Genomic DNA, 21,186 nt, shown 5'->3' on the forward strand with positions numbered 1-21,186 from the left:
GGGATGGAGGTGGGGGAAGGAGTCCTACAGAGAAGAAATCTGACTTCCTTCTAATCTAGCACGTGAGAATTTACTAGTTTCAATTCGATTTGGAGACATAAAGGCAACATAGTCTTACCTGAATTCCAAATGATTATTTAACAATATTGAAAATAAGGCTATTTTATGAAGAATGGCATTAAAAATTCAGAATACCATAGTTCAATGTCTCTAGGACATACGGTCCTCCAGCTTTTGACATTTCTCAAATGCAGCCTACAACTGATGGTCTCTTACACCGTTCAGGAGCAGTTGTGACCTGACACCTTGCCCAGTAAGGTCAAGAAACTGACAGTTTCAAAACTGGCTGAAGAACATCAGTAATTTGGAAGAAAACCCAGTAGAGAAGGGTTTCACATCTGCTGCATCACCAGTGTTCTTGCGGGCACAGTGAGCGGTGTGCCGTGAGAAAACAAGGCTACTGAGAACTCAGGGTCAAAAGGTGAAACAGAAGGTTCAGATTCTCAAGATGAAAAATATTTAGCAGTTACTGAATTTTTTTTCAGTTTTTACTTTAAAATTTTTTTAAAGTAGTATGTTCCTTGCTCAAGCTCCCAATCGCAGTTTAACCATGAGAAAAACCTCAGATAAAACTAAATTGAATGACATTCTACAAAATAGCCAGAACCTTTCACCAAAAACAGAGCAGGTCGAGAAACCTGTCACTGTCCACCAGAGCCAAGGGACACATGACAAAATATAACACAGTTTCCTGCATAGAATCCAGGAGGAAAAAAAGGACCTCAAATAAAAACTAAGGAAATCAAATGAAGTACAGACTTTAGTTAATAACATACCGATATTGGTTCATTAGTTGTGACAAGGGTATAATATCAACCTAATATGTTAGGAATTGGAGAAGTTGAAGTGTTTAGAATTGTCTGTACTATATGAACAACTTCCCTGTAAATCTAAAGCTATTCTAACAATTTAAAAAAATAAAATCATATCTGTTTACCAAAAAAAATAGATAATATGAAATTTATGTAGCAATAAGGCAAAGGAAGTTGTTTCACTAAGTATTAAATAAAAGCCCCTGGGGAGGCAAAAGCAGTGTTATTAACCAACAGCTTTATTGTTTTTTACTTTTATATGAAAGAGTGATATGATTTATAGTTACAGGGGTTTTAGAATTTGATAAAATAAGGGAACTGCTTTTACTGCATGTCAATGTGGTACATCATAAGACTACTAACAAATTAAGAATAAAATCACCAATAAAACAAAACCATGGCCAGGAAAGTATCCACACATGAATATCATCAATCCTCCTTTGCATCCCCAAGTATCCACATGCCACACTTGGCTGTGATCTGTCCTGAAGGGGCACACTCCAAATTAAGTATTCCCTTTAGCTTTTAGTGTTTGGCAGACAGATCCTGTGCCTTATTTCATCAACACGAACACTGAGTCATGTCTGTTTAAATAATCCCCTTGAAAAGCCTCCTTGAGTTTGAAGCCCAGGCACAGAGTTCCACTTACCCACTAGTCAGTTCTGAAAGAAAAAAAAAAAAAAAAAGCATCTCCGGAGTGTGGCCATGGAGGGGATAAGCCAACCGAGATCCAGCCGGGGCCCTGGGCTCCACAGTTCCACCTCACGTGTCTTTGCCTAGACTTGCAGACACTGTCCCTGGCCTAATGGCCCATGAAGGGAAGAGGGGAGCCTCACTGAGAAAGAGAGGTGTGCAAGCTGGCGGGGAGTTAGAACATAAGAAGACAGTAAATGCTGCTTCTCTGCTCATTTCTTGAAAGACCACACAGGATTACTTCTAAATTTCAGTGGGGTAACCAACCTTACTCCCCACCTGCTCCACCCATTCTCATGTTCCAGTAATAAAATAACACATTGATACCCCTCCACCAAATCAGTTTCAGCAATGAGGTATAAAGGATTAATATTTGAACTGTAGTCCGTATCCATTCTGAAGCCAAGTTACTACAAAAGGAAAAACTCAAATATTATTGATACATCGCTCCGGGGGGGAGTAGCAATCCAAAAACTCACCGCAAGATACCATCAGGAAGTGACCCTAAAGTAATTAGGCGTTTAAAAGCTAGAACAGGGGATCCCTGGGTGGCTCAGCAGTTTAGCGCCTGCCTTCGGCCCAGGGCATGATCCTGGAGTCCTGGGATCGAGTCCCATGTCGGGCTCCCAGCATGGAGCCTGCTTCTCCCTCCTCCTGTGTCTCTGTCCCTCTCTCTCTATGTCTATCATAAATAAATAAATAAATCTTTAAAAAATAAAATAAAATAAAATAAAATAAAATAAAATAAATGCTAGAACAGCAGCAATTGATAGACTCAACCAACTCAGGAACATCACTGATACCCTTTCTGGAAGTTCGTGGTGTCCCTTCTGGAAAAACCCTGATGGGGCATTTTTCTAGAAAATTGGGCAAAGAGCAATGTCTGCTTAGGCATGTGCAAGTTTGTAGTTTTGCAAAGTTTCATGGCAGCCAGAAATCTAAACAGAAGGCAGAGTAGTTGTAAGTTGTGTCAGGAGGACACAAAATTTACTAGTTTAACTATGAACATAAAAGTTTAGTAATTTTTCATAAATCACTTAGATTATTAGCACTTTGCCTTTAGCTGCACAAAAAAATGAAAAGTCTAGAGAATCATGAATCACAAACTAATAAAAGTCCTCTGCCTTTAGAGGTTTCTAAGCCCCTGTAGGGTGACCTGGTGGGCTAAGCATGACGTCAAACCTAGCCCAGACTCAGCTCAAGTTTTGTTCATTTCTGGACCTTTAATCCTGAAAACAGTAATTGCACAACAAAAGTTTTCTGAAAGAATGAATGAATCTGCCCCCCCCCCACCCGCCTTCATTGCCTGGGGTTAGAGTAAAGATGGAAGAAATTCCATCTTTTCAAGAATAAAGGAAAAAATAATTAGAGGTTTGGGATATAGCAAAAGCAAATCATCTTTTTTTAAAAAAGGTAATAAACTGTAATCACTAAATTATTCTTTGACAAGCCTATCTGTAGAACACCTTTCTTTGAAGTTTTTGTTTATAATGTGTGGTTTGCATGTAAGAATTATCCTTTTACCTGAAAAATTTCAAGCAAAACTGAAAGCAAATCCTACACGGTTCAGGAATTATTTCCATTAACCATTACAAAACTCAGTTGAACACCGAACCCATCCTCACCCTGACGGATGTCCCGCTCTGCCCCAGGCCCAGAGGCTTGGCTGCTCTGAGCCCTTGAGAGCAGCCACAGGCCCTGCCTGCCAAGCAGCCTGGGACGATGCTGGAAAGGGCCGAATGGTACCCCAGAGCAACTGCTACTGCAAACAGGACGAGGAGCAGCCTCCACTGGGGGGATTCTAGAATGTTCAGTGGAAGACTTGTTCTGAAGGGGACTCTCAGGCATGTGTGTTTGCTGTGGGACGTGTTGTTCAGACTTGTTGGAAGTTGATGGCAGTGAGGAGAAGCACCCCTCATCCCCACGCTGCAGTGGACAGAGCATGGTGGGAAGGACCCTGCAGCTGAGGTTATAAGAGAGGATCCAGGGAAGGAGGGGTGCACGGAATGAGGGGGTGGGGGAAGAGGGCTCCTCCTCAGCACAATCCAGGGTACTCCCAGAGGCTCCGCGACAGCCCTGTGCTCCTCACAGCTTTCCTGAAACAGTCTTGTAGGAAAAATGCATCTTTTCCAGAAGGACATTTCAAAGATACATTCCATGGAAGAAGACATTGCTGAAAACTTTTTCTGAGTTTTATTTTAATTTCAGTGAGAAGTGGAGAGTCAATGTGTGGAAAACACATGTCAGCCAGTGTCAGCTACGTTCTCTGCAGGCCCAGTCAATGCAAATCATCATCATCATCATCATCATCAAAAGATGAAACCCCTATTTTTATAAGCAGAGAGTGAAGTGACACGAAGGACAAAGCATAAAACACTTCCCTTCTCCCACAGTCTCTGCCTCAACCTGTCAGGGCACGTAGCAGCTATTTAACATTGCACCTGCAAGTCTGCACCTGCAGACTCTCCTTTCCCCTGCCTGACTGCGTGGAACCTTTTCCCACCAGCAGCAGGAACAAAACCCATTACCTCTGACCTCACCCCCCTCAGGGCTGAAAAGTCAATCTCCCCTTCCCGTGGGCCTGCCATCCCAACCCACCGACTCTACAGGATTGCAGTCTCTGAGACAGACTGTATAGGTGAATGGGGGGAGGAGAGGGCCTGCACCTGCCCCACAACCCCACAGATGGATGCATGTGGCCACGCCAGCCCCTGCAACAACTGCTGGAGCCACGTCCTGCCAGAGGTCACCAAGTCCCTCCTGATGGCAAAGTCAGTAGTAGTCACCAAGTCTGCGTGTGGAGAGGAAGCCCTTGCAGGAGGGGCGGTAGGGGACCAGGCATCCAATCAAACCAGAGGAGGAGCTGGGAGGTCGGACCCAGGAGCCCAGGAACAAGCCCTCAGTACAGACACCTGGTCTCATCTGACCTCATTGAGAAAGCAGCAGCGACAGCAAGGCAGCAAACTTCTAACGCAGGGCCCTTCGGAATGCACTGGTCACACATGCCACGAAATCCGCCTTGCCCTGACCCTACGTCCCCAGTCCCCGCATACCCACCACAGCCGTGATGTACCAGGTTGCTTCTAGTTTCCTGTGGTCTTGACATCCACCAGTCTGGAGCATCTCAGCCACTGTCCCAAGATAACCCTGCCTTACTTTCCAGCTCTGACCAATTCTCTCCCAGACACTGGAAACAAATATTTAACGAACTATTTCTCTTACCCACTTGCCTCCACATCCAGTCCACATCCTTTTCTAGTTTAGGAGACCTGGTAGACATTAAAATCGTTGACTTTATTGCCTGTGGTTTTTTTCTTGCCTGTGTTTTGTATGTGCACCCCACAGAGAACTGTAGTGTAAGGTGTTGTCTCTGTTGTCTTAGAACTGGTCTAAGGTTTGGCAAGGGCTTGCTTTTGAAGGGGAGGCTGTAACGCGTGCACACACATTTTCCGGTGAGTTCATCACTTCATTATTATCTCTATATGAAGTAGTATAAAAAAAAAATCAGGACTTCATTTGGGTAGTTTTCTTTCAAATAATAAAAGCTAGGTCACATTAACTATCAGGTAAAAAGCCAAAGCTTTCAAATCAACAGGTTTTTTTTTTCCTTTTTCTTTTTTAAAAAAGATTTTACTTATTCATGAGAAACATAGAGAGAGGGGTAAAGACACAGGGAGAGGGAGAAGCAGGCTCCATGCAGGGAGCCCAATGTAGGACTCGACCCCGGGTCTCTAGGATCACGCCCTGGGCTGAAGGCAGCGCTAAACCACTGAGCTACCCAGGCTGCCCTAAATGCTTTAATCGATGTTACCATGTAGAGGGGAGAGAGAGGATTTTACTTCCATGAATCCCTTGGCCCAGCACATTACAGGTGCTCAACATAACATCATCAGTAGACAGGGTGGTGAGAACTTCTACTCCTGCATTTGTTGAGCAATCTCTACATGCCCAGGCTTCTGAATGGAATTCATCAAAGTCAAACCTGTAGCAAATCTCTTGATTTTGTTCCTCTTTTCTCATTGATGAGTGTCCCGAGTTGCAGGGGGGAGAGGCTAAGCTACCAGCTTGGAGTCAGATGGTGAAAGACTTGGGGTCCATGCCAAGAATTCAAGGCTTTCTCTCAAGTATATATTAAGCATATAATTTTTAACTAAATTGGGACACTTGAAACAAAAGGAAGCAGTATTAATTGTGGCAGGAAAAGAGGTATAAGCTCTAACTGTGCCTAAGAAGTAGGGTAGGGTCACAAGGCATTAATCTAATTGAATAGTTTCTTTTTTTTTCCTCCCAGAGATTACCACCTTGAACAAAGAGAGAGGTTTTATTTTGTTGGCTGGGAGACTCTCCAGCAAACCACCAATCAAACTCTGGGTAGTCAGCCCCTATATCCAAAGATCTATTGACCCTGATTGTGGAGTACATGAGGGAAGGGGAGGCTCAGCTTTGATCACAAGGAATTCACTATTTAGCAAGTCAGTAGGGCACAAATGAAAACAGAACAAAACAAAAATAACAAAAACAGAACAATCCAAAACAGAATATAACCAAATGTTGGCCTTCATGACATAGCACTTCAAGTATGATCCTTAAGTACCAGGTATCCTGTGCTCAGGGAAAGGAAAATGTATAAGGAAGTGGGCCATCAGGAGACCGAGATTTGATTGTATTCCTTAATTGTGAGATGTATTCCTAAAAGTAAAGGAGATTTCTAAATCTACATATGATCTTGTATATCTGTTCCACATAACTTCCCAATTTATCCTTCTAGCAGCTGTCTTTCCATTTAAGATATCTTCACAGCAAGTCTCTTGCAACAAATCTGGGATAGGGTGTGCTTTTGTTTTGCTCATGGCCAAAGGGTCATAAACCTTGGGTTGGGGAAACTCTTTTAGGTATAATTAGGAATGAATTTTTTTATTTTTATTTTTTTATTTTTATTTTTTTATTTTTATTTTTTTATTTTTATTTTTTTATTTTTATTTTTTTATTTTTATTTTTTTATTTTTTATTTTATTAGGTTTAATTTTTTTTTAAGATTTTATTTATTCATGAGAGACACAGCGAGGTAGAGACACAGGCAGAGGGAAAAGCAGACTCCATGCAGGAAGCCTGATATGGGATTCAATCCCGGGAATTCAGGATCATGCCCAGGGCCGAAGGCAGGCGCTAAACCACGGAGCCACCCAGGAGTCCCAGGAATTAATTTTTTTAAGTTAGATTTCAATCTCAGTGAATTGTGCGATACATCTGAAAAAAAATTGTCATGCTTTATATTGAAATATTATAAATCCAAATCTATTTTTTTTCCATGGGAAAAAATACAAGACAGACGGACCAGTCAAAAATTACAGAATGGAAGCAACTAGTTAAATGCAAATGTAGACCAGGATGTATAAGCCAAGAACTTGAGACAATCAGTGACATTTAAAAAGGGAGGAGAGAGAGGATTGTTATAGGATAAAAGTTACTTAAGAGACATAACAACCAAATGTAACATGTAGACTTTGTTTGGATCCTGATTCAAAAAAGAACTCCAAGAAGGCATTTTTAAGATCATCAGAGGAATTTAAATATGGAGTACATAGATCAGGATCAGCAAAACCGTGATATATATTCAAGTTGTATGATGAAACAGGAGGGTCATTGTAATATTTTCTCTCTCCTTAAATGTTTGAACTTTCCTTAATAAAAAAAAAAAAAGTTTAAAGGACAGCAACAGTAAATAAATAAACATGTACTGAATCCATTTGATTATCCCTCACCATTCAGCTACTGATAGCTTGGTCCATTTATATTAGAAATTTTCTTTACTTTTTTGTACATATTTTTTACTAGCAATCTGATTTCATCTTTCACCTCTTAGGGAAAGGAAGTTTACAGTTGACCAAATAATCTAAATAACCAAGGGGAAAAACTATCGTAAATAAAATACTACTTCTAATGCTCAATAAAGGAGCAATAGGCCTGTTGGTGCGTGGGGCAAGTATGCAGCGTCCAAGTACTTTTTGTAGTCAAGAGTGAATGTGGTGGGGGAATATTTGCAAAATTTCAAATTCTTTTCAGTTTATATGGTCAGGGTTAGTATTATAACATTTGTCAAAAGTGCTTAATTATCACATTTTTTGGCAACAAACTATGTGTTTGCTTTAACACAATTATCTTAGGTAAAATCCAGTCTAGACATATATAATTAATAATGTCACTCCCCTGTCTGATTTTAAAGTATAACAGACCTCTCTTTGAGGAACAAGGGGCTGCAGGGAAAAATATATTTATCTTCAATGTTCCCTGCATATATGCATGAATGCCAGATCTGATCTACGATAGTTCATGTGACAGGGTTAAACATGGGAACCTCATGGCAAGGCCCTTTAACAATAATCCTAGCAATGGAGCAAAATACAAATCTCCTCTGAGACTGTTCAGAAAGTTTTGAAGGCATTCATAATACATGATTCCCCTTTTAAAAAAAGTTATGCTTTTAAAAAAAAGGTTTTATTTGCAAATAATTTTTCTGAATGAGGCTTAAAGATGCAAACTACATTGCCAATGGGACTAAAACATTTTCAAAAAAATGTAAAATTTTATGATACCTGTAAAAGCTCTTAATCTTTTTTAATCTTTTTAAATTAAAAAAAATTAAATTTTCTTCTCTTTCTTCTCTTTTTTAAAGGCAGCTTCTCATGAAGAGATGCCCAGAAAGCTATAGCTGTTATTTTACCCCAGAAGAGTGTAAAGACAAAACAGGGAGAAACATTAACCCAAATAAACAGGCTGTTACAGAGATCTAAACCAGGCGTTTGGGCCTATTTATTGCCTTGTGCAATTTAAGTTCTATGGTCAGGGATTGTGGGTATAGTGGCAATGAAGGTGAGTATTTCTGCAGCACACAAAGAGTTCACATTCTGTATTTTTTCATGTAAGGACCCATGCTCTATAGGCCACAACAATTATGTAGATGGTTTGTAATTTTGGCATTTGGTTTGGCTGAGATGTAGAAGATGTAGAAGAAAGGGTGCTTGCCTTCATGATTTACAGTCCGTGTGGCACCCATTACCTCTTTTCTTCCCGTGCCCGAAACCCAAACCTCTTACCGACCACAGCCTCTGTGAATTTGCCTTCTGCTGGAAGAGGGAAGTACTGATTTGGTGACAAGTTGCTACCATATCCTAGGAGAAAACCTTCTAGTTTTACATTTGGATTTGGACGTAGGAACTTCAAGAGGATGGAGTCACTCGTGGTATTGATGTGGACTTTCAGGCTTGGCCTTTTACCTAAAGATGGGAACAAAAAATGCAGGGCTGTTATTTTGCCACTTTAGCATCCCAGGGCAAATTTGAAGCGAAGGTTAGTTGCCAGAGGTATTGTTACTAGAAGGCATGCTACCTGCTTAGCTACTCGATTTTCCAGCACATACACCCAAACAGCTAAAACACGGGTAATTTTGAGATCCAAAAATCCAAACTAAGTAACATAGATCAAATAAAGCTATCTAAATTAAATAATATAGACTAAAGCAGTCTAGAACACAAAAGTAAAATCTTAGGGCTTAGTATTTGGTAGTTTATTATTGAGCAGGTGAATGGGATTGAAGGCTCTTTTATTTATCCAGAAGAGTCAGAACCTTCCTTTTATACACTGCTTGTGAATGTTCAAAGGATCTGAAATTTCTTATTAGTAAATTTAACTACTGTACTTTGAAAACCCCCAGCCTCATCAATGCTGCCCTCCAGCTGTGTCCCCACAAGATTTAGTAATTTATATACGGAGCTGGAAACAAAGGGACATGGATGTGTGGGGGGGTCATTTTAGGGAGAATAGGGAACTCTGAAAGAATTGATGGTTGGAGGAGAAAGATCTTTAGGTCTATTTGGGTCCCGCAGGGTCAGTGAGAAAACTACATGGAGATGACCCACAGGAGGTTGAATAATCAAGGGTGATGCTCAGAAATAGAATACAGATCCATCTGGATGTCATCAGTTTCTAAATAATCACTGGATGAACTTTCCCAGAGAGATTGTGCAGCATGACAAGAGAAAACTTAAAAAAAAAAAAAAAAGGCCTTGAAAATTTAATTAACTATGTAGGCAACAGCGGCAGATTACCACACTAACCAAAAGTCTTGAGCAAGCAGTGAGTAAACAACATTGTCTTTTGTCTTTGGGACCAGAAGGAGCAGACTTCAAAAGCCAACTCTGCAACTTAATCATCAATGGGCCTCTGGTGAGTCCCTGAACATATTCAACCCTGAATTTCTTGATTTGTAAGTTATGAATACTAGATAACGATGTCCACTTTGATGGGTCGTTTACAAAGATTAGTGCAAATGGCACTGTCTTAAAGCAGGCACATAGTAATTGCTCAATAATTGGTTACTTAGTAAAAGCCATTCATAACCTTTTAGCCACAATACAGAAATCCAAAATGGCTTTGTAAGATTTTGTATAAATTCATATTAAACTAATTTGGTAATAAAACCCAATCTGAACCATAATGAGGCCACTAAATCTTTCTCAACTCTCACTGAATAGTGTAACTATTTTGTGTAACTATTCACATGTTTAATTGTAGGAATATTAATATGTTTAATTAAGGAGTGCTGGTCAAGCCCCCACCGAAGAGGCGCCTTAATATCTAGTCTAGGCAACCTAGTACATTTCTAAAATTCAAAGATTTTCTGAACTCTAAAACATGTCTGACCCCAAGGACTTTAGATACAAGATTGTAGATCTCAATTATTTTCTTTCTTTATCCCACAGAGATTTAATAATTTTAAAATATTTTGCCCATTGGAAAGATTGCATTTATTAATTTAGTAATCCACATTCAATTTCCTATGAAGACTTATATTGCATTAATACCAGTCAACACCTCTGAACAGTATGGCTTCCAAAGTTATCACATTAAAATGTACCATTCCAGTTAACATTATCCTGGACTTACTCAAAATAGCTACATGAATGAATTCCAATAGGCCTTTGCAAAAATACAGAAATACAGATAGCCTCTTCTTGGATACCAGGTTGTAGGAAGCACTCTCTTACCTCAGCAGCCCATACTACTATTTCCAGTTATGTACATAGATCTTTGTACTTCAAGAATTTGATGAGATTTCTATAAAGTTCTAGTTTATCAAATTGCTATTCCCACATTTGTGGCAGAATTGAAACCCAGAGTTACTGGGGGGCTTATCCAAGTCCAAGGAAGACTCATCTAGTGTAATTCTCTCATAGCATAAACAATGAATTTGAGGACAGCCAGTCTTCTTGTCACTCTGCAAGTTAAGTGCAAGGTCAAAACTGGATCTCAGTTTCTCACCAAGCTGCACTTCCCGCTCTGTTTTTATGGAGAACATCATCATTACCCAGTGGAGTAAAGGAGTGGCTAACCCCCAGACAGTAATGCTCAAATTGATGCTCACCAGTGATGTTTTGTCCTACCTTCACTAGATTTTGAGGAGGGGATTTATACTTCAGCTATAACATAGCTTTTGTCCAAGCCAATTTTCCCATCTTAGTTATGTACCTAGATTAGCCCTAGAATAACTCTATCCTGCTCAGTGGAATGGAACAAATTTAGGTCAAGGGCATAATCCACTACCTTAGATGGTTATTAGGTCCCACAGTAAATCAAAACACAGCTGGCCTGTTTCCAGCCCCTTCTTGGGAAGCAGAGAATAAGGAATCTTGGTGTACTTAGGTTGTACTCATATTTGACTAAGAGCCAAGAGTCACAGCATCATCAAATTAGACCTTTGCTCATAGACTTTGGCCTAATGTACCACATTACTCTTCCACTTGGAAAGTGGAAAGGATGGCTGTACCAAGTGAGGAAAAGGAAGGCTGTAAACAGAATTACTGACCAACAAAGGTGGAAGTGTTCTCATTTCCCCTGCATGGGAATTTTCATGACTCCAGTCTTTCTCCCTTTGGCTAATAATTTATGTCAGTAAATACATCAATATCCTGTAACTTTTTGAATGAGTTGGCATTTAGCTGACCCATTTTCTCCAAAATTCCTAAATCATACTCCCCTCTGGAGCTAAACTTTTAAAATTTCTGAGAAAGAGAGATGCACACAGACAAATCTTAACTCAAAGCAGGATCACAAACTTAATATTTTGAGACTCTCATCCCAGTTCCTTATTTGAAGCTAGAAATTCAAGCCCCTTCATTATCCTGGCACACATTACTTCCTTTGTTACTTCTCAACATATCTTATTTCTTTTGGGCCAGTATAATCTTCTCACATCCTGCAATGCACTTTCACCTATGCTTACATTGTCACTCAGGATGGATTCCCTCTATCTTTGGTTTGTCTTCTCTACACCACTTCAGCCACTCAGTATTTACACCATTGGTCTTCTTCAGTGCTCAGCAAAAAGTTCAAGCAATTTTTGCTCTTTCATCTGATTAAGTTTGTCAATCATTTGTTCAAATGAATGTTTGGACTAGTATTCAATTTGATACTACTGGACAATTTCCCCCAATATTGTGGGGTATATCTCTATGCATCTTATAAGAATTTTTAATCTTTGATAAGTTAGTTATTCTTCATTCTGAGTAATTCTAGTTTAATGGTTTGGAACACTAGTCATGTGATGGCAGTGACCTTTCAATGTTAATGTGAAAGCCTCTGGTGAATGATATAAGGTAGAATTAATAGAAAGACAATATAACATGATATGAACTTAGCTAGGAAAACATTTATAAGTAAAATGGCAGATATGTTACCCAGAATAGCCCAGAAGTACAGAGTAATAAGAGTATTGGAAAAGTGTTTTATTGTATCTCGTATGAGAAATAAAGTCTATGCCAATCAATTGTGAGACAAAGAATGTGAATATTCCAGGAAAACACCACCATTATGGCTGAGAAGAAGATTGCACATTGGTAAAGTAGAACCCTGGACCTACGACAGTTGTTTCTAATCCTCTTTTTGTAATATCCTAGCATATCTCTAAATAGTTCAAAAGGTGCCCTAAAATACTAAAAGAAAAAAATCTTTCAGAATCAAATTAGAATTAATTCTCTTTTAATTTTTAAAAGTAAATACATGGCCTGTGGCATTAAAATCAGTGAAAAACCTTTCTAAGGTTTTATACTTTCCAACATATTTCAGAATGTGGCCTAAAGTTTGGTATGTAGTTGGTCAAGATGATAAAATCGCTTCAAGAGAAAACTGATACTAAAGCTCTTTTTTAAAAGTAAAAAGTATCTATTTGTGTAGCAGCAATCATTAGTTTATGTGCTCTCAGTGTTACAAAACACTAAAGAAGACATCAGAAATACTCTAAATAGCAAATTTAGGAATAAACCAGATCAGCATTAATTTACAAGATATTAAATAAAAGAATAGCTATAATACTGATGTCAATAAAATAATGACTCAATTCTTTCAGGACTAAAAGAATAAACATTATTATTATTATCCATAATGTTTCCCTTTTTAAACACCCATTCCATTTATACCGCCATCCCCTAAACTTAGTCACTTTTTTCATACAAAGTCAAATTTTCTAAGATATCAAAGTAATTAATTCCCATCAGCTCAGATATGACAGCATAGATTTTAAAAATTGATAAAGCACAGATTTAAAAAAAACTGGTAAAAAATAATTTAAAATTTGATCTAATTCATTTTTTAAGTTTTTATTTAAATTCAAGTTAGTTAACATATAGTATAATATTGGTTTCAGGAGTAGAATTTAATGCTCCATCACTTACCTTTAACATCCAGTGCTCATCACAGTAAGTGCCCTCCTTAATGCCCATCACCCACTTAGCTCATCCCCCCACCCACTTCCTCCTCAGAAACCCTCAGTTTGTTCTCTATAGTCAAGAGTCTCTTATGGTTTGCCTCTCTCTCTGTTTTTATCTCATTTTATTTTTCCTTCCTTTCCCCTATGCTCATATGTTCTGTTTCTTAAATTCTACATGAGTGAAGTTATATGGTATTTGTCTTTCTCTGATTTATTTCACTTAGCATAATACACTCTAGTTCCATCCATGTCACTGCAAATGGCAATTTTTGATGGCTGAGTAGTATTTCATCATATATAAATACTACGTCTTCTTTATTATGCATCAGTTGATGGATACTAGGGCTCTTTCCATAGTTTGACTAATGTTGATAATGCTGCTATAAACTTCAGGGTACACCTACCCCTTCAAATCTGTATTTTTTTTTTAAATTTTTATTTATTTATGATAGTCACAGAGAGAGAGAGAGGCAGAGACACAGGCGGAGGGAGAAGCAGGCTCCATGCACCGGGAGCCCGATGTGGGATTCGATCCCGGGTCTCCAGGATCGCGCCCTGGGCCAAAGGCAGGCGCCAAACCACTGCACCACCCAGGGATCCCAAATCTGTATTTTTGTATCCTTTGGGTAAATACCTAGTAGTACAATTGCTGAATTGTAGGGTAGTTCTATTTTTAACTTTTTGAGGAATTTTTGTACTGTTTTTCAGAGTGGCTCCACCAGTTTGCATTCCCAACAGTACATGAGGGTTCCCCTTTCTCCACATTGGATCAAGTTTTTTAAAGTTTTGAACTTTAAAAGAACAAGAGCAATAAAAGCCAAACTACAGATTGGGAGAAAGTATTCCCAATACATATATCTATTTAAAAACTTGTATCCAGAATTTTTAAAAGAATTCTTTCTACTAAATAAGGAGATAAAATATTTTTTTAAAAAGGGAAAAATATTTAAAAAGATTCCTCACTAAAAAAGATATGTGATAACCATAAGCACATGCTCAAGAGCAATATCATCAGATGTTTTCCATAGGGGTCAAATAGTAAGTATTTTAGGCTTTGTAGACCAGATGTTCTCTACCACAACTATTCAACTCTGCCATTGGAGCACAAAAGTAGCTACAAACATTATATAAGCCAAGGGACATGTCTGTGTTTCAGTAAAACTATATAGTTGACCTTTGAACAATAGGGGGGTTAGAGGTATTGACCCACCACACAGTAAGAAATATGTATATAACTTTTGACTCCCCAAAACTTAACCACTAATAGCCTACTGCTGACTGGAAGCTTTACTGATAACATAAGTAGTCAACTCATATTTTGCTTTCTATATTTATATTCTTACAGTATATTCTGTATTTGTATTCTTACAGTAAAGTTAGCCAGAGAAAAGAAAACATTAAGATTATAAGGAAGAGAAGATACATTCACATATAAGATACATTTACTGTATTTATCAAAAGGATCTGTTTATAAGTGGACCAGTGTGGTTCAAACCCATATTGCTCAAAGGTCGACTTTACTTGTAAAAATTGGCAGTTGGCTGGATTTGTTCCAGGTTCTAGTTTACCATCTCCTGGTCAACATAATTAGTCTTTAGGGAAAGGCAAGTTAAAAATCACAGATACCACACACTCAAAAATGGATAAAATTAAGATAGTCAATAACAACCGTTAGGCAGTATTTTGAAAAACTGGAGCCCTCGTACATTTTGAATGTGAATGTTAAGTGGTATAACCACTTGTGAAAACTGTTGGACAACTACCAAATAACCTATTAATTTTATTCATAGTTTTTTTTTCTTTTGTGTGTGTGTGTGTGTGTGTGTGTGTGTTTTAGCAAAAAAGAAAAAATAACACTATACTAAGACTTGTATGCAGATAATTCAAAGCAACACCAAACTGGAAACAGCCCGAATGGCCATCAATGGTCAAATAGATAAACACATTATGGCTTATTCATACAATGGGATAGGACTCAGCAATAAAACAAAACAAATTACCTATGTAATTCAACATGGTTGAAACTCTCGTCTGGCAAGATATCATGCCTCTGTAGCATGAGCATGACTTTCCTCATCTGAGTAGTAGGCCTTTCTCAGAGATGGAAGACATTCCTCTAAAGGAAGATCATTCAATTGTCTTGCCATTACAGCACTTTGCAAGTAATTTTAATAGTGCCTAAGATTATTACACATTCAACCAATGGTTCATATATAAAATCAGCAAGTCCTTTTTAGACATTATCTTCCCAGAACTGACAGTTCAAAGTTTCAAATGTATTCTATATTCTTCTTACACAATACACTGCAAGTAGAAAACATTCCAATGTTTTTATGATCACATCTTCAGTTTGCATATTAAACAGGGCAATTACTGTCTGACAACACGTTCAAAAGCTTCCAAAAGCCATATTTGATGGCAGAGATTATATGTAATTGAACTGTAATGCTAAGTTATACAAACAATAATTTTAACATAGGACTTGGCAATAATTTAACATTTGCTTTAATTCCTAGAGAGCCCAAAAGAGATCCTATAATAGGCAAGGTACTCAAATGACTCCCTGTCCTGGTACCATGATCCAAGAAAATATGTTAGAAGGAAAAAAAAAAAACCCCATATGGAGTTTCATTGATTTTCCTGTGGCAGCCACACTATGAAGGGAGTGGCCAAAGTCAATTATACAATAACCTTCAATTGTTTCTGATCCTTAAATAGAAATGTGTTGTCTGTCGTCTATAGCATGGCTTTTCTTACCAAAAACAACAAACTGAAAGCCAGTGATATGAGTGGAAACTTTCCATAGCCGAAAAAGCTTGACAGTTTTAGTTAAATATTTTAAGGAAAATAAAGATTAAGTGTTTCCATCAACTAAATACAATTAGACATTATAAAAACTACTTCCAGCAGTGCTATAATAGCAAGATGCTTGTAGAATATTCCATTAGAAGAGAATCTGTGCAAGGTGGTTATGAAGATAAAGGAAGGCATTGCCCATTCTGCAGTGACATGATGGCATGCCAGACAAGACAGGTAGAGGGAATGAAATGGCTTTGTGGTGGTGGTGGATAAGCAGAATTATAATTAAAAGCACTCACAAAGTACTTACTAGACAAATCCTTTTAAGATTTCAATTTCTTGTATTCCATCTATCATCAATCCCATATATCTCATGGTATCCTGAATCTCTGGCTTCCAGAATAGAATTCCTTCTCAAAAACCCACAGATTCTCTATCACTCTCTTCCAACTCTTTGGGAATGAAGTTTTACCAAGGCTCAGTGGATAATTAACGAGAGCTTGCAAAGAGCTAGTGTGCAATCAACGTATAGCAGCTTTACAACATGTCTTCCAGAAACAGGGAGGCCACTGACAGTTGTGTTGTGCATTGCAAATCTCTAAATGGCATTATTCAAACCAACTTTTATTTATGGCCCTATACATTACCCACACTCACAAAGACCATGCAGAAATAGTTGCTGCTTACAAAAATGGGTGATTTGATAAGGGTAACTAATTTGAAAGCCTCTAAACTCTTCCCATAGGCCTCAAGCTGCTCCTTCCCACTCTTCCTACTTCATGCTTTTGATTTCTATCTTCCCTGCCTCTTGATTCTGCTGACACTGGTAATAAGGGATATGGGTGTTGGGATGCCTTGTGTAAGGAGGACAGGGGCTCAGCCACAAATTGGACATTCTGCTCTCTAATATACAAATGAAATTACTTTGCTCAATATTCACAAGTCAGGTGATGAATCAGAAATCTAAATAAGAATAGATGAAGAGATCTAGGGCATTCAGGCAATCAATTAATAGCACCCAGATTTAGAGATGAACAGAAGGCATCCCTACTTGTGTTTCATTAACTCAAATCTAAATATGTAAGGGGAAAATCCTGATGAAAATAGTTTAGATATAGGTAAAGTGAAACTTTTAGAAATCTACAGAAAAAATGTCATTTTTTAAAAAGCACAGAAAAAAGCTGTGGTAAAGTCCCATGAGCTACATGAACAGCTGCCAGCCTGTGGGAATGGGGACTTTCAAAGAAACTCAGAACTTGACTTTACACATACATGATCAATGTGAACAGGAAGCTCAACCTACAACATTTCGTGATCTCTGCTCCAGTGCAAGCAGAACAGCTGTTCTCTCTCCAATGCCTTGTGGGGAATTTGCTACTGGAAGACATGTTCCTGCATGCAACACATACTTTCAGAGTGCAGGAAATAAAATGTCCCAGCTCACCTGAAGAGCTCCCTTTATAGAGCCACACCCAAACAATTCCCATTGAGCCTTAACTCCCAGGTGTCAACTAGTAAACTTTTTATTAGGTTATTATAGTCACCAAATACTTGGAGAATATTTGCTACTGAATTTAGAAAGAAATGGCATCTTGCTAGAAATCTGAGAGGGAAAATGTTTTCTTGTTTTCTTCCTTAATAGAGCACTTTATATCTGTTTGCCCAGCTGTTTGTATAAGTGAGTTCCATTTCAGCAAAAACAACCACAGTTTCCACCTTGGTCACAATTCCCAGTGCCCCGATTCCTCAGGCCAATACTTCACCGTCTGGTGACTTTGGATGACTGAATGAGACAGATTGAAACCTGCCAATGTTGACATTTCAGCACCACTTGGCAGGACTAAGAGTTTTACCAAAGGAGCAATAGCTTCCTTACCTACTTTGTAACCCAACCAACAGCCAAGCAGGGAAGTTACTTTTCATAGACTACCTTTAAGTCAACAGCCTTTCATTCTTAGGGCAAAATCTCATCCTGTTGTCACTTGCATACCCTCAATCTAATTCTTCTAAAATCACCCTTTAAAGTCTGAAGCATGTTGAAGGGGCCAACCACCTGCAACCAATAGCCACATATTTGCTATTTGGAAAGGGGGGCAGTGACATGGTTTACGACAAACAACATCTAAATAAATTCTGTATCTGCCACGGGAAATGTGTATATTCATGCATCTGCTTTTCATTTTATCTATTCACTCACTACTAGATACTAGGCATTAATGATACCAATTCAAATATGATCACATCACAAAGATTATGCTGTCTAGTAAATTAAACAGATGGGTAAGTCCATGATTTCAGTGCAGCAAATTTGTACAGTTAGTACAATGTGGCTACAACAGAGAAACTCTAAATCTGATGGAAGAGGGATAAAGGCTGTACAAAGAAAGTGTCCCCTTAGCTTTGCTAAACTAGTAAAAAAAAAATGTTTTTATTCTGTGAAAATATTCCAAATGCTAGTACGGAAGTAGATCTCAAAGTCTACTTTGTAATACTTTTCCTACCACTTTAGATAATTGATATATTCTTATTATTTTAAATATATATAAAATTAAAAAGAAATCAAACAGGCTAAGAGACTTAACAAAACTCATTTTTTCTTCTTTTTATTCTTTTTCTGATTTTTCCACAAAAAGCCTGGAGTTGATCTGCTTACATCCTCTTGCTATGTAAAGTAAGGAGTGATGGCAATTGGTGCTTCTGATGAAAGGTAGGATAGACTCCATGCCAGGATGCTTCAAAGAATTGGCCCTCCATAACGGCATCAGCCTCACCTGGGAACTTGCTAGAAGTACAAATTCTCAGACTCCACTCTCCACATCTTGAATCAGAAACTTTGCTAAAATACAGATTGCTGCCTCCACCCCAAACAGTAATTCCAATGCATTACTCAGGTTTGAGAACTATGACCGTTTAAAATTCAGTGCATCAAAAATAAAATTCATGGGCCCAATTTCTTTTGAAAGAGATTTACAGATACACAGTTTCAGAGAAAAAAAGCCCTCAGCTATCACACTGTTAAATTTCCCATCATGAGAATTTTACATATATTTTGATCTGTGAACAAACTGTGAATTAGAGTTTTCTAGAATTATATATTCTGGAGACTCATAATGTAAAATATTTAATAATATTTGGAAAGTTTCTCTGACTTCTAGCATCAGTTATAAGCCTTTAACCAAATCTATTTATAGACTTAGAACTACGATGAGCTAACATTTTATTATAAAAAATTTCAAACAGAGAAATGTCGCAAGAATTGTGCAGTGCACAGCCATAGAGCCACCACAGAGACAATAATGTAAATCTTACTGTATCTTTTTCATCATATTTATCTACCTCTCTACCCATCCATCAGCCCATCTTATTTGTAAATGGATTTCAAAATCTATTTCAGTATTCTTCACTCCTCAACACTTCAGTGAGTATATCATTAACTAGAATTCAGTACATTTTTCTTTTGAGATTAAATTGTATATAAGAAAATACCTAAACTTTAACTCCACAAGGCTGATTTTTCCAAATGCCATGTGTATGAAATCCAAACCTAGACAAGATTTACATTATCTTTACCTCATGTCCATTTCTACTCCATCCTCCCAGAAACAACTTCTGTTCTGATTTTTACTAAACCATAGATTATTTTTATCTGTTCTAGACTTCAGTGAAATTGAATCATATACGCACACTTATGTAAGGCTTCTTGCACACCCATAATGTTTTGGAGACTTATCAATTTTATTGGACGCATTAGTAGTTTTGCTCTTATTTTTACTGAGTGCTATTCAGATAATTATTAGAATCAACATTTTTACATATTCCTGTGTCTTCAGAGTATCAACCTCTCTTGATTTAGTATATTTTAAAATGTTGATTAAGTTGTAATAAAATGTTCTCTGAGGACAAGGGAAAATATATTTTTTCTTTCCAGATATTTATTTACCTTATACCTCTTGCCAGGAAAATAAAACTATACACTCTGTTATTTATAACATATGTTTAACTTTTATGACTTAGATAAATGATTAATAGTAAATGCAGACAAAACTATATAATGATTTCATCTTCACCAGAATGCTAAATACTGGTCACTGATACTCAAGATCTTGGATATCTTTCCCTTTTACTCCTAGCTAATGGAACACCAGGTGGGAGTAACAAGCCTCCTTTGACAATAAAGTATAATATTGACTTTCCTGTGTCAGAGTGATTTTCACTGATACAAAAGTATTAAGTTTAAACGTGTCATTTAAAAGTTGCTCATCCTAACAATCTCAAAATGGTCTGGTACCAAAAAACAGTCATTCAGATTATTCAATTTTCCAAAGGACCAATACTCTTCTTTTTTTCCTGCTCTCAATAACTCCAATTTCAACATACATTAAATTCCACTAACCAAGTAGAAATCAAGTTTATCAAAGGGCTACTTTATAGGACAAAGCAGAAAATGCACAATTTCCACCAGCACTATAAGAAATCCTCCACATATAAGATTCCATATTTCCATTTGTGAAAACATTGTCCCAGAAATACCCTTGATAAAAATGAAAATTTGCCCATGTTATAAAAAACTGTCAAGCACCAACAAAACTTTCTTAAAAAATCTAGCTTTTACTCATTTATTTTTGCAGTCTCACAAATAAAAACAAGAGATACAGCTAGAACAAATGGTTTCATTCGCCATCACTGTTTAGACGTTTGAAATCTTCAAGAATTGTAGTTTGTTCAGTTAATAAATACCCAGTGCTGATGATATACAGCTGCTTATCTTGAGATTTCATGCATCAAAAGCCTTCCATAAGCTAGAAGAAAATGGCTAAACCATCATGACAGTTTGATCAGTGGCCTCAGAACAAGGCGGAGTAGGTCATGAGACTTACAAGGCTCTAGGAAGGGCCACTTGCTAAATGACCCCATATTAATCCTTCTCTTTTTAATATATCCTAGAAGAAACAGAGGGGTTCTGGCATCAACCTAGCCTTTCACTGTGTTTGACCTCAGTCACCTGTCCTTTCTGAGGCTCTTTTCTCCTCTGTAGAATGAATTGGAGAATCCCTAATCCAT

General features: G+C 37.8%; 1 protein-coding gene across 50 annotated transcripts in view; it reads right to left on the reverse strand.

Moving 5' to 3' along the window:
* Positions 1-21,186, reverse strand: part of ABI3BP (ABI family member 3 binding protein) — a 223,318-nt gene that overhangs the window by 153,439 nt on the left and 48,693 nt on the right. For all 50 annotated transcript variants that reach the window (XM_072722113.1, XM_072722100.1, XM_072721947.1 and 47 more), the window contains exon 2: positions 8,660-8,839. In XM_072722113.1, the coding sequence (XP_072578214.1) occupies positions 8,660-8,839 (180 nt within the window). The remainder of the gene's footprint in view (positions 1-8,659; positions 8,840-21,186) is intronic.

The sequence above is a fragment of the Vulpes vulpes genome, chromosome 1 (genome assembly GCF_048418805.1).
Source record: "Vulpes vulpes isolate BD-2025 chromosome 1, VulVul3, whole genome shotgun sequence".
Classification (NCBI taxonomy): Eukaryota; Metazoa; Chordata; class Mammalia; order Carnivora; family Canidae; genus Vulpes; species Vulpes vulpes.